The sequence below is a fragment of the Pochonia chlamydosporia genome, chromosome 2, assembly GCF_001653235.2.
Source record: "Pochonia chlamydosporia 170 chromosome 2, whole genome shotgun sequence".
NCBI classification, from domain to species: domain Eukaryota; kingdom Fungi; phylum Ascomycota; class Sordariomycetes; order Hypocreales; family Clavicipitaceae; genus Pochonia; species Pochonia chlamydosporia.
In genome coordinates this window covers 4153876-4165733 of record NC_035791.1, presented here as the reverse complement: position 1 = coordinate 4165733, position 11858 = coordinate 4153876, and the positions used below count along the sequence as shown (strand labels likewise).

Genomic DNA, 11858 nt, shown 5'->3' with positions numbered 1-11858 from the left:
GGTGTTTTAGGTTTCTTTTATGGCTGGGGTTCTATGGATGATTTGGGGTGTTGAGTTGTTGTGAGTTGTGGTGTGACTCGGATCTAATCAATCCGTTGATGTTCAAAGATGAATTTGGTGGCGCTGGGCGGGATTTGGGTGGGAACCTTGATTGCTGCGGCTTGTGGTGAATCTGTGATCAGCTTCGACACGCAAATATTCACCATCGAACAAAGGAAGCTGAAAGTAGTATTCGTGAATTGTGATTGGTCATCTCATGATTCTAGACCTTTATTGCAGTGATTGCGAATGAGTCGAATGCTCTGCCAGTTTGTAATGCGACATGCGTCTATATTGTCTCATAATTAGAGTCTATGTCTATGTCTACACTCATGCTCGCTAAAATGCTATGCTAAATTCCATCCTCCCCGCTAATATCAATATGCATGCTGATTACAATGAATAGTCGACAGTTTCGTACTTGCTCTTTGCGCGAATCTTGGGGCCGTATTTAAACAAGACCCAGGGGATAGGCAACAGAAGCAATGCAACAAACCCGAGGAGACTGCATGCCCAGTCGATTCCAAGATTTTGATACACTGTCATAAGTTAGAAGCCATTCATCTTTAATACTCCCCAGTGTAGAAGAAACTTACTCTGAATTGTGAACAGCGGAAATGCTCCAGCGAAGCCATATCTCGCCAAACCATTCGCACTCACAGCGCTAGCAATCACCGTCCCATGATACGTATCAGACATGTACTGCACCGAGCTGACAAACACACAGAGATTTCCCCAAGCGAATGGGAAAATGGCAACAACAGGACTAGCCCAGCTGACGCTTGCCCTCGCAGACCAGGCATACCAAAAGAGTCCAATCGGAAGACCCAGGCTGCCAATCATAGCAGGGTAAAGTCGGTGCTCGGGAGGCGTTTTGAGAGGCGGATACAACTTGATCTTTTTGCGATAGATGAAGACGTCGCAGAGAATAATGGTCAAGAAGCCGACAATACAGCCCGTCGCAATCGACAAGAATACAAGGCCGGAGGATTCGAGGCTAAAGTGGTATACTAGGGTGAATGTGTACGGGACTCCGGCGAAGAAACTGAAAAGAATGCCAAAGTTGACGGCGATGTAGAGGCAGAGAAATGTGACGATGGGCTCGGCAAAGAGCATGTGAATGGGTCGGATGACGGCGACGCGAGCAAACAGCGAGAGTTTGTCGCGGAGAGGAACCTTGGGAGGTACCTTGAGACCCTTCTTCTTGGCGAGTCGTCTCTTGACCTTGGGGTAGAATGTCTCTCGAATAAACGGCAGTTGAATCATGCAGAAGATGGCGAAGAAGATTAGCGTCCATTGTGTCCAGCGCCACCCTTTTCTGCTGACGATGAATGAGCCCATAACTGGTCTACCGCCATGTTAGTTAACTGACTCCAAGAAGATACAAGAGCTACAAATCTGCACATACCCCAATCCAGGCCCCAAAAACGGCATGAGAATAAACACCGCAGAAGCTGGCCCCCTTGACTTAGGCGCAAAAGTCTCCGAAATCGACGCCGAAGGAACAGCCAACACAGGCGACCAGCAGAAGCCACTCATGAACCTGCAAAAGCATAACACCGCGAAGCTATGCGTGAATCCGGCGCCCAGAGCAAACAGTGAGCCAAGCGGCATGGTAAAGACGTAAATTGGCAGACGACCGACCGTTTCGGACAACGGACCGCCGATGATGGGGCCAAAACCAAGGGCGAAGACGTACAGCGCGACAGGGAGGATGGCCACCGTGCTGCTGACGTTGAATTCTTGCATCAGCTGCGATCTTGCCGGGCTGAGGATCGAAGTTCCTGCTGAGCTGGCTTCTGTTAGTTGTTGTCGAGTGGAGATTGGGATAGGTGTCTTACGCCATGAAGCCCATTGATGATATGCAGGAGATGAGCATTACTTTTCTCCATGCCGGCCAGTTGATTGGATTGGAGGGCTCTTTTGCCCATTCTTCTTCGCGAATGAGGTCCTTGGGTGCTTCGGCTGTTTGGATGGCTTGGCTTTCGACGTCTGTGTCTCCGGAGTATGGGACATCGTTTGGGGTTGTTGTGCCGTTGGAGGTGTTGTCCTCTGCTTTTTCGGCGGGCACTTCTGTCCCTGGTGTTGAGGGCATTTTTCCCTTTTTTTGGTTGTGGTTTGATGCTGTAGCGGAGGTGGATGTGCGCAGTGCCTAGTGTTGGAGTCGTGTAAGTGGAGGATCGACCTGTGCGGTATCCAGCTTTTGCAGATATGTACGTTTTATAACTTGTAGCTGATTCTCATGTTGTCGAATACATATTCATACCGAGTCCTCCAAATGTTGACCGTTGGGTGGGGATTCTGTTTATTTAATACGTTGTGGCATACTAGGATGCCACGCTCTAGATTACATATTGTACACCCAACAGCGCCCTTTCAGTGGATTTGTAAACCATTTATGTGTACTGGCATCGTGTCAGAGCAGATTCGGTTAGACTAGCAGACAAGCTTGCCAGTCTTTTTGACGGCAGCGAATGCGAAGGGCTGCCAGGTCGCAGTGTTATTTACGATTACTGATCACGGATCAGCTCATCATTCCCGGACCCACTTCTGCCGAGGTGCGGCGCCGAGGGTATCAGATGGGGCCGTGGGCAGATTTGTACCAGCTTCATTCTCATCACATATTTGGTCGACTGTCTAATTTTCTAAAAATTAAGAAAAATTAATGGAAGTTGAGTTGGAAATAATCCCATGGTAGGTGATACTAATGCACATCATGTTTCAAGTCTTGGCAAGACAAGTCTCGGGTGCAGGGTGCAAACCACGGCGAAGTGGGGATCTCCGGAAACAACGCGGAAGAAAGGCTGCTTCAAAGCAAGCAAAGCGATTGTTGGAAGCTTTTGCAACATGGGGAAGAGTACACTAATGCTAGTTTGGATTAGATTAATCGCATGGTGTAGCTATTGCATGCTTAATTACAAAGCACTATTGACCGGATTCGATGAGACATTTGTCCGTGTAAGTGGAGGGTGGTTGCTTCCACCGGAGGTTGGACCTGGACACCCCTCCCATGGATGTGACCACCTGTGCAACAAAGGGCGTCAAGGTGACTGTTGTTTGTGAGAAGGGTACTGAGATGTCTTTAAAAGAGATACCACCACCGTGCATGAGTCCGTTGGCAGTACTGAGTCTGACGGGATTGATCCTATGACAGGCGCAAACAGCGTCACAGCGTCCAGTTCGGAGACGTGCTTGGGTTCATAAATTGCAAGCTTCTCACCTAATATTTCGTCATCCGGATGTATGGCAGCTGTAAATGGACCGTTTCTAATTCGTGGCTGATTATGAGATTGATCAAATTATCATATCCGAGGCCGAAAAGAATATCAAGCTGCAAAATCCATGATTCCATGCGGATTCTCGGTCGGCTTGTCAACCGCGCCCAAGCTACGGAACAGGGATTAGATCGCGTAATGGTTCGCGGGAAGTCAGCCATGTGGTAATGCCGGATGGCGTTTGGTGTGGCTGCTTTGAGACTTTGTCAGCTACATGGCTGTCCACACACGTCATTTCTCCCCTTGTAAAGATCAGAAGGCTTGCTGCTTTTTATTGCACCACGGCCGGCGCTGAAAGGTGTGGCATGAGTAGACCAATTGTGTAAGTTAAGTAGGGGCAAAAATACCCGGCCCCGTGCATGTACAAGACACTTACTGCTGGCATATGCAGGAATGCATGGCACCTTTGCGGATTTCAGTCTGCCGTTCGGTTCTTCGGCTCAGATCTCACTTCTAATAGCACACAATGCTTGTCATATGCCACGGAAAACGGCTGATGAGAGCGAAGTCAACTTCAATGTCGTCATCTCCCAGTGCCATGGAAGAAGGCGCTTCTGACCATTACTATCTTATCTGTTCACAAAGTCCAAAGCGCTAGAATCCGCTCTCTACACCGCGGGCCATTCGGTGTCATCAACAAGATACACCAGCTTCTCGCCACTCACTTTACCTTCCTTCATTTGCTTCATCCCATCAAGCACACCAATCAACCCACCAGATCCAACACGAACCGGATGTGACTTCCACTTCCCTTCCATCCAGAGCTTCTCAGCGACAGCAAAAAAGTTCCTGGCGAATACTAAATCTTCCGGTTTCGCCGGAAAATGTTGGCCCTCAAATATAAAGCTCTCTCCGGAGGCGCTATATCCCAAATAGAAAACAGACCGCACGTCCGATCGTTGACTTTGAACACCTAGCAGATTGACATATAGCCCTCCCGAAGAGCCAATCGCATCTGAGCAGAAAGCTGCGGTAGATTCTAGTGCTACAGTGTCAAAAACGTCTATCAGTTGGTCATTAGTTTCACTTCGAATGTCCGATGCAATGTTGGGTGTATGCTAGGATGGTTAGCTGAGCGACTGCAAAGATGTAAGAGAAGCGCACATACGTAATCGTATACAAGTTCGGCGCCTCGATCTTTAGCTAGTTCGAAATGTTTTGGTGAGCACGTTGTAAGAACTTTTCGCCCGGACCTTATTCGTCAGTTAGTTACAGTTAGGTTTTGTCTGGGGTATTTGCACTGACAATCTGACAAATTGAATAGCAATCGTCCCCGTGGCGGTGCTCCCACCGTATACGAGAACTGGATCACTGCCATCCCCAATTTGAGGAGCCTCAGTCGGCAGTTTTAAGCCCATAATCTGGTACAGACCCATACCAACAGTACCTATCGCAACTCCAACTGTAGCCGCCGCTTCCCAGCTGACATTATCCGGAATATGCATCACGAGGTCGCCCTTGGCAATGACGAATCGAGCAAAGGCACCCGTCTCTGGGTTTGCATCGTTTCCTGTTGAAATGACGGTGAATACAAATAGCAAGTCTTCTGGTGGGTGGCCCTACCAACCTCCATGAGAAAACCCGGCAACACGGTCTCCTTTTTGGAACTTCTTGGTAACAGCCGGGCCGATCTCCTCTACAATACCAGCAAAGTCGCATCCAACTAGAGTACCGTTGTCTCCAACTGCGTCGAGAGTAGTCCAGTCTGTTGGGTTTATGGCGACTGCAACAGTTTTGATGAGTAGGTAGTCGTCTGGCAACCTCGGTATGGGAGTTGCCTCTAGAACCGCATGACCGGCGCCTTTTCTCACGAGACCGAAATTCTGAACCTTGCTTGCCATTGTAGTTAAGATGTTGGAAATTCCCGGTCTTGTCGAGGTACGGATGACTCTATGAATGAGAGGAGGGCAGGACAAGAGGCAAAGTGAGTTGACGCTATAATCGGAGGTGACTCTCTGATGTCAAGCGGTGTTGTTCTGTTCTTTTGTGAATGGATACGAGTAAAGGCAGGGTCAATTAAATTTCCGGGACGCATGCGCCAGATGATGTATTCATCACAGAGTTGCATTATTAATGCGAAGCGTATGATGTTTCCATGAGCGGAATGGCTTTCCGCTCGCCATACTTGGTCAACGCAACCACATATTAGATGTACGGCACAAGTTTGGAAGCACTAAAAGTCTTGGCTACAGTATTGTGTGCTGACAACCGAAGTTTGGCGAAGCCATTGGCGGTGCAATCGGATATTGCCAGTTACGGACAACTAATCTGCGGTGGTCAATTCAACAACTCTGCGTTGAAAATACGACGCGGACCTTAATTTGGCCTCATATAACAACTATGAACGAGGATTTAATTCAAACTTGGCCACGTAGTATGTTGTGCAAAATTAGGGATGCCCACAGATTTATCTTATCGTTAGCCTGGGCAGTGTTGGGAAAGCGGGCTGCTGCTTCTGATGACAATGTTATCGTCTCATCCTCTCTTTGCTCTTTGACCCTAGAGCCTCTAATTTCATGAAAACCAACCTAGGTAGGGAAGGTGCCGCCTTCATTGATAAATTGCATGTTTGATGGTAGCCAAAGTAGACTGCTTTGGCTTACCCTATGCTTCGAACGCAATTGGATGAGATTTGCAATAGAGGCATGGTAGCTGTGCATTATATCACCGAATTCAATTTGGAAATTATTCTGCAGCTTGCAATTGCATTCAATTGGAGAATTCCAACGTCATATTGATACATAGTTCCAAAACTGCACATGGCTGTCTAGCCTCACCATTTGAGCCCTTGGCATTCACAGAAGACGAGATCCGATCATTGTGATCAATCTGCCCCACCAAGATCAATCCAAGTCTGGTGTGCACACTGACAGATACATTCCGGGCAAGAAGCGCTGCCCGCAGCCAAGTCTACCAGACATTAGCATGGCAGAGTATGCAATTATGAGTTATGTCATATTACAAAACAATGCTTTCCTTCGTTGCTGATTATCTGTAACTACTGTACCTGTAGCTGCATTGGCCTTGCGCGGGCAAAAGCCGGCCCGAAAATTTTCATCTGCCCCTCTATCGATAAGAGGAGGGGCAAGTGCAACTGGAGTCTAAATTTCTCGACAAACAGAAAAGTCAATGCTCATGTTGAGCACGCCTTTCCACGTTAAGGCGTTCTACGCGTTTTAAAACATCGCTCACGGCGGTACATTCGTCACCATGTCGCACGAAATTCTTGTAGGTAGCTCGTGCTACACGGCTGCCAGTGCGCAAGAGCTCAAGGCTCGTGCCAACAAGACCAGCCAGCCCAAGATCAAGCAGATCCGTGGTCAGTGGGTGTACTTTGTCGATTTGAAGTCATCCAACAAGGCTGTTCTCAACCACGTCAAAACCCTTCTCCAAGACGTCGACTCCGAGCCCCTCCTTGCTTCCGAAAGCACTAGCAACTCTATCACCGTCTATGTTACTCCCCGATATCTCTCGCCATGGAGCTCCCAAGCTACCAACATAGCCCATGTATGCGGCCTGAAGGACCAGGTCAACCGCATCGAGAAAGGTCGACTCATTGTCATTGATTTCGAGGAGCCATATCAATCGGGCCAAGACGCGACTTTCAGAGATGTTCTGTATGATCGCATGACCGAAGTATTTGCTTTCGAGAAGCCCGAGCTTGATACTATGTTCGCTACCGGTGTTCCCGCCCCTCTCGTCGTCGTCGACATTTTTGCCAACGGCAAAGAACCCCTCAGTGTTCTGCGAGACTACAACAAGGAGAAGGGACTCAGTTTGGATGAATCCGAAATGGAATACCTTGTGGACGTGTTCAAGAAGCTCGGCCGCTCGCCTCACGATGTTGAGCTTTTCATGTTTGCCCAAGTCAACTCGGAGCACTGCCGACACAAAGTGTTCAACGCCAGCTGGACAATTGATGGCGTGAAGAAGGACAAGAGTCTCTTTGAAATGATCCGAAATACCCACAAGAAGACGCCTGATTATACTGTTTCGGCCTACAGTGACAATGCCGCCGTCCTTCAAGGCGAGTCTGCCAATTTCTGGGCTCCAGACTACTCTACTGGAACCTGGAACTTGACACCTGAAGTTGCCCACATCTTGGCCAAAGTCGAGACGCACAACCATCCTACCGCCATATCGCCTTTCCCCGGCGCCGCCACCGGCTCCGGCGGTGAAATCCGTGACGAAGCTGCCGTTGGTCGTGGCTCCGTCACAAAGGGAGGACTTGCTGGCTTCTGGGTTTCCGACCTTCTGATACCAGACCACAAAGCTCCTTGGGAAGTTGATATTGGGCGACCTGCGCACTACGCTAGCAGTCTCGACATCATGCTGGAGGCTCCTATCGGCAGTGCCCGATTTAACAACGAATTTGGTCGACCTTGTCTTACCGGGTGCTTCCGAACGCTTCTCACTCCCGAGACCCCCGGAAAAGATGCCAAAGCTGATGCGTCCGCGTGGCGCGGATACCACAAACCCATTATGCTGGCTGGCGGCGTTGGAACAGTTCGTCCCTCCAATGCATTGAAAGAGGAACGCTTTGTTCGAGAAGGCGCCCATGTTATTGTTCTCGGTGGCCCAGCCATGTTGATTGGTCTCGGCGGAGGTGCTGCTTCTAGCAACGCATCTGGCGAGAGTAACGCTGATTTGGACTTTGATAGTGTGCAACGTGGGAATCCTGAGGTTGGTTGATAGTCCAGAGTTGTTGGATGCTCGTTTTACTAACAATTTGCGTCAGATGGAACGCCGTGCGCAAATGGTCATCAACACTTGTACTGCTCTAGGCGACCAGAATCCAATCGCCATGATCCATGATGTTGGAGCTGGAGGTCTCTCCAATGCCCTTCCCGAGCGTAAGTCTGAGTCGCACTTGCTGTTACTTGTCTTAGTTACTAACCTCGTCTAAAGTTGTCAAGGACGCTGGCTATGGCGGCAACTTTGAACTCCGCCAAGTCGAAAGCGCCGACCGAAGCATGAGTCCCCTTCAGATCTGGTGCAACGAAGCCCAGGAACGATACGTTCTTCTCATTAACCCTGAGAACATGAATCGCTTCACAAGCATTTGCCGTAGAGAGCGATGTGGATTTTCTGATGTCGGTGCCGTGGCCACCAAGGATGCCAGCGGTGATTCAAAATTGATTCTTACAGACCGTGAATCCAAGGAATACCCTCGTCCCATCGACCTGCCAATGGATGCTCTTTTCCCTCCAAAACGCCAGCAAGAACGCAATGTTGACTCCAAGAAACCAAACTTGACCCCATTCGACGCTTTGGCTGGTCTCAAGGAGAGCTTTGGTGTTGAGCTGGACAATGCTACGCTGCTGAAGAAGGCAGTGGAACGTGTCTTCCTCATGCCGGCCGTTGGTTCCAAGTCCTTCCTCATCACCATTGGCGACAGAACTGTCGGTGGTCTCACAGCTCGTGATCAATTCGTTGGTCCATGGCAGACTCCTGTGGCAGACGTTGCTGTCACAGCAACGTCATTTAGCCTCGGCGGAAAGCAAAGAACTGGTGAGGCAATGGCCATGGGTGAAAAGCCAACTCTTGCCCTCATCAACCCTGGCGCGTCTGCTAGAATGGCAGTGGCAGAGAGTTTGATGAACATCGGTGCCGCGGACGTCATGGGAGACCTTCGACGAGTCAAGCTCTCAGCCAACTGGATGGCCGCTGTCAGCCATCCTGGAGAGGGCGCCGCCCTTTATGAGGCAGTTGAGGCTATTGGTATGGAAATGTGTCCCGAACTTAGCGTCAGCATCCCCGTTGGAAAGGACTCTACTTCAATGAAGGCTGTGTGGAAGGATCAGGATGAAGTGAAGAGCGTGACAGCTCCCGTCTCGGTAGCTATTTCCGCTTTCGCTGTTGTGGAGGATATTCTGAGCACATGGACTCCTCAGCTGCGAAGAGTTGAGGAGGTCGGGGAGACAATCTTGATGTTTGTTGATCTTGCTGAGGGTCGACGAGCCATGGGAGGCTCTGCTTTGGCCCAGTCTCTTGGCGCTCTTGGCAATGAGGCTCCCGACATGAAGAACTTCAATCTCATCACTGACTACTTTGATGCTCTCTCGCAGCTTCACAAGAGTGGTGTTGTCCTGGCTTACCATGACCGTTCTGACGGCGGCTTGGTTGCCACAATCGCCGAGATGATGTTTGCGGGTCGCTGCGGAGTTGACATGATGATGGATGGCATTTCCAAGAGCAGCTCAACGGCAGATATGATTGAAGGTCTATTCAACGAAGAGCTCGGAGCTGTCTTCCAGGTCAAGGCCTCTGATGAGATGAACTTCAAGCGATGCTTCGCCACCTGTGGCCCACCCCCTGGGTTGATTCGCAAATTTGGTGTTGTGAAGGCTACTGCCAACCAGACCTTGACTATCCGCCATGGCGCAACGACTTTTGTCAACCTCGACCGCACCGAGATGCAACAGTGGTGGTCCAAGACTTCACACCAGATGCAGCGGCTCCGAGACAACCCTGCATGTGCAGACTCCGAATATGCCACGATTTCTGATGCCACCGACCCAGGTATCTCTTATCGTCTGACTTATTCTCCCTCTGAGAACATCCTGCCCTTGACATCTTCCATTACCGGGTTCTTCAACAAGACGCCCCGAGTGGCTGTTCTCCGGGAGCAGGGTGTGAATGGATATGCTGAACTGGCGTTTGCATTCAGGGCCGCCGGATTTGAACCAGTGGATGTTCATATGACTGATGTCCTTGGAGGACGTTCTCTCGCTGACTTTACCGGTATTGCCGCCCCTGGTGGTTTCTCATACGGTGACGTTCTCGGCGCCGGCCAGGGTTGGGCCAAGTCTGTTTTGATGCATGAAAGCACACGTCGCGAGTTTGAGCATTTCTTCAAGCGACCCGACACTTTTGCGCTTGGCGTTTGCAATGGCTGTCAATTCTTGACACGTATTCAGGAGCTCATTCCGGGCACTGAGCATTGGCCAACGTTTGTGCACAACGAGAGCGCTCAGTTCGAGGGCCGATATAGCATGGTGACAATTCACGAGGACGAGAACAAGCCGTCGGTGTTCTTCCACGGCATGAACGGCTCATCACTGCCAGTGGTTGTTTCTCACGGCGAAGGAAGAGCCAAGTTCTCGTCACCAAACTCCCTCCAGGAGCTCACCAATGCAGGCATGGTTCCTATGCGCTACGTTGACAACAGGCTAAAGGTGACTGAGAAGTACCCATATAATCCCAACGGCAGTCCTGGCGGTGTTGCCGGTGTCTCGAGCAGAGACGGCCGTTTCGTTGCCATGATGCCTCACCCTGAACGAACCATTGTTGCTGGCGTCAACAGCTACATGCCGCCCAAGGCGACTGAGGAATGGGGTGAGTTCGGGCCTTGGGTTCGAATCTTTAAGAGTGCCCGTAGATGGGTTGGTTAAGGCGCATGCGGACGGCGTATTAGAAAAAGGTGGAAGGATTAAAGCATAATGAAAAGACAAAAATACCAGTGGCGAATTTTGTTCTTATTCTTTTTGGTATAGGAGTTTCCTTTGTGTACTGCGCAGGTAGCAATGACAATTTATAGATGACAGCCCAAGCTATGAAAATATAATGAAAATTTTACATCGCGTCAATAACATCACCATTCATGTCGAAATTTTGCCCACGAAATATGAAGTTCTGTCATGCAGATTCCATAGGCCACCATAAAATGAAGCTCACGCCCATAACCCATTCAAACATACCCTTCCCATTTAATTACAACCACGCTCCATCGGCAGAATACACACTCCCACTCACAAAACTACTCTCCGGACCCAGCAAAAACACCACAACCTGCGCAATCTCCTCTGGCGTGCCCTGCCTCTGAAAAGATGTCGGCTCGCTGAACGGCGCGTCTGCCGCCCTGCCCATCCGATCCCAAGCCTCCTGCATCATGGGCGTGTATATCGCCCCCGGCGCAACAGCATTCACCCTCACCTCCCTATGGCCATTCTCCTTGGCGGCCGCCCTCGTAAGTCCCACGACGCCGTGCTTGCTGGCTCCATACGCGCCGTGATATGCCATCGCTGTACATGTCAATCCCATTCACTCATACAACAAGTTAGGTACATACCGTTTGTTCCGTGAATAGAAGCCATATTGACAATCGACCCCCCATCCCTAATCACCCGTAACTCCGCCCTCAAACAATACATACACCCCGTCAGATTCACGCCGATAATCCTCTCCCACTCATCGTCTTCGAGATCCGCTATCGAGCCCTTGCTGTGATTCCGCCCAATCACACCTGCTATATTCGCCGCGCCGTCTAGGCGGCCGAATTTTTCGATGATGCCCGCAATCCAGATATCTACTTCCTCGCGCTTCGATACGTCGACTTTTGTGGTTGTGAAGCTGGCGTTGATGGAGGTGAAGTGTGCGGCGGCGGAGGAGAGTGTCGACTCGGTGATGTCGCCTATGCAGATTGTTGCGGAGCGGGAGGCGAGGAGTTTGGCGGTGGAGAGACCTATGCCTGAGGCGCCGCCTGTTATGGCGTATACTTTTCCGGAGAGGGACATTTCAATAATACTGTATTATGAAAATATC

At 50.1% G+C, this 11858-nt stretch overlaps 3 protein-coding genes across 3 annotated transcripts; 1 reads left to right on the top strand and 2 right to left on the bottom strand.

Moving 5' to 3' along the window:
• Positions 1 to 432: 432 nt before the first annotated feature.
• On the bottom strand, positions 433 to 2134 carry VFPPC_03333 (bicyclomycin resistance protein; the record flags this gene model as incomplete). Its single annotated transcript, XM_022428324.1, has 4 exons — positions 433 to 578; positions 636 to 1387; positions 1448 to 1831; positions 1881 to 2134. 4 exons carry the CDS (start codon positions 2132 to 2134, stop codon positions 433 to 435), a joined length of 1536 nt encoding a protein of 511 aa, XP_022284610.1.
• A 1788-nt stretch (positions 2135 to 3922) lies between these two features.
• VFPPC_03332 (zinc-binding oxidoreductase ToxD) lies at positions 3923 to 5155 on the bottom strand (the record flags this gene model as incomplete). The annotated part of the gene is made up of 4 exons (XM_018282847.1): positions 3923 to 4372; positions 4423 to 4507; positions 4560 to 4824; positions 4882 to 5155. The coding sequence occupies 4 exons, from the start codon at positions 5153 to 5155 to the stop codon at positions 3923 to 3925; spliced, it is 1074 nt and encodes a 357-aa protein (XP_018147487.1).
• A 1369-nt stretch (positions 5156 to 6524) lies between these two features.
• Positions 6525 to 10708, top strand: VFPPC_15633 (phosphoribosylformylglycinamidine synthase; the record flags this gene model as incomplete). The annotated part of the gene is made up of 3 exons (XM_018293386.1): positions 6525 to 7997; positions 8053 to 8167; positions 8223 to 10708. The coding sequence occupies 3 exons, from the start codon at positions 6525 to 6527 to the stop codon at positions 10706 to 10708; spliced, it is 4074 nt and encodes a 1357-aa protein (XP_018147486.1).
• Between the last annotated feature and the right edge of the window lie 1150 nt (positions 10709 to 11858).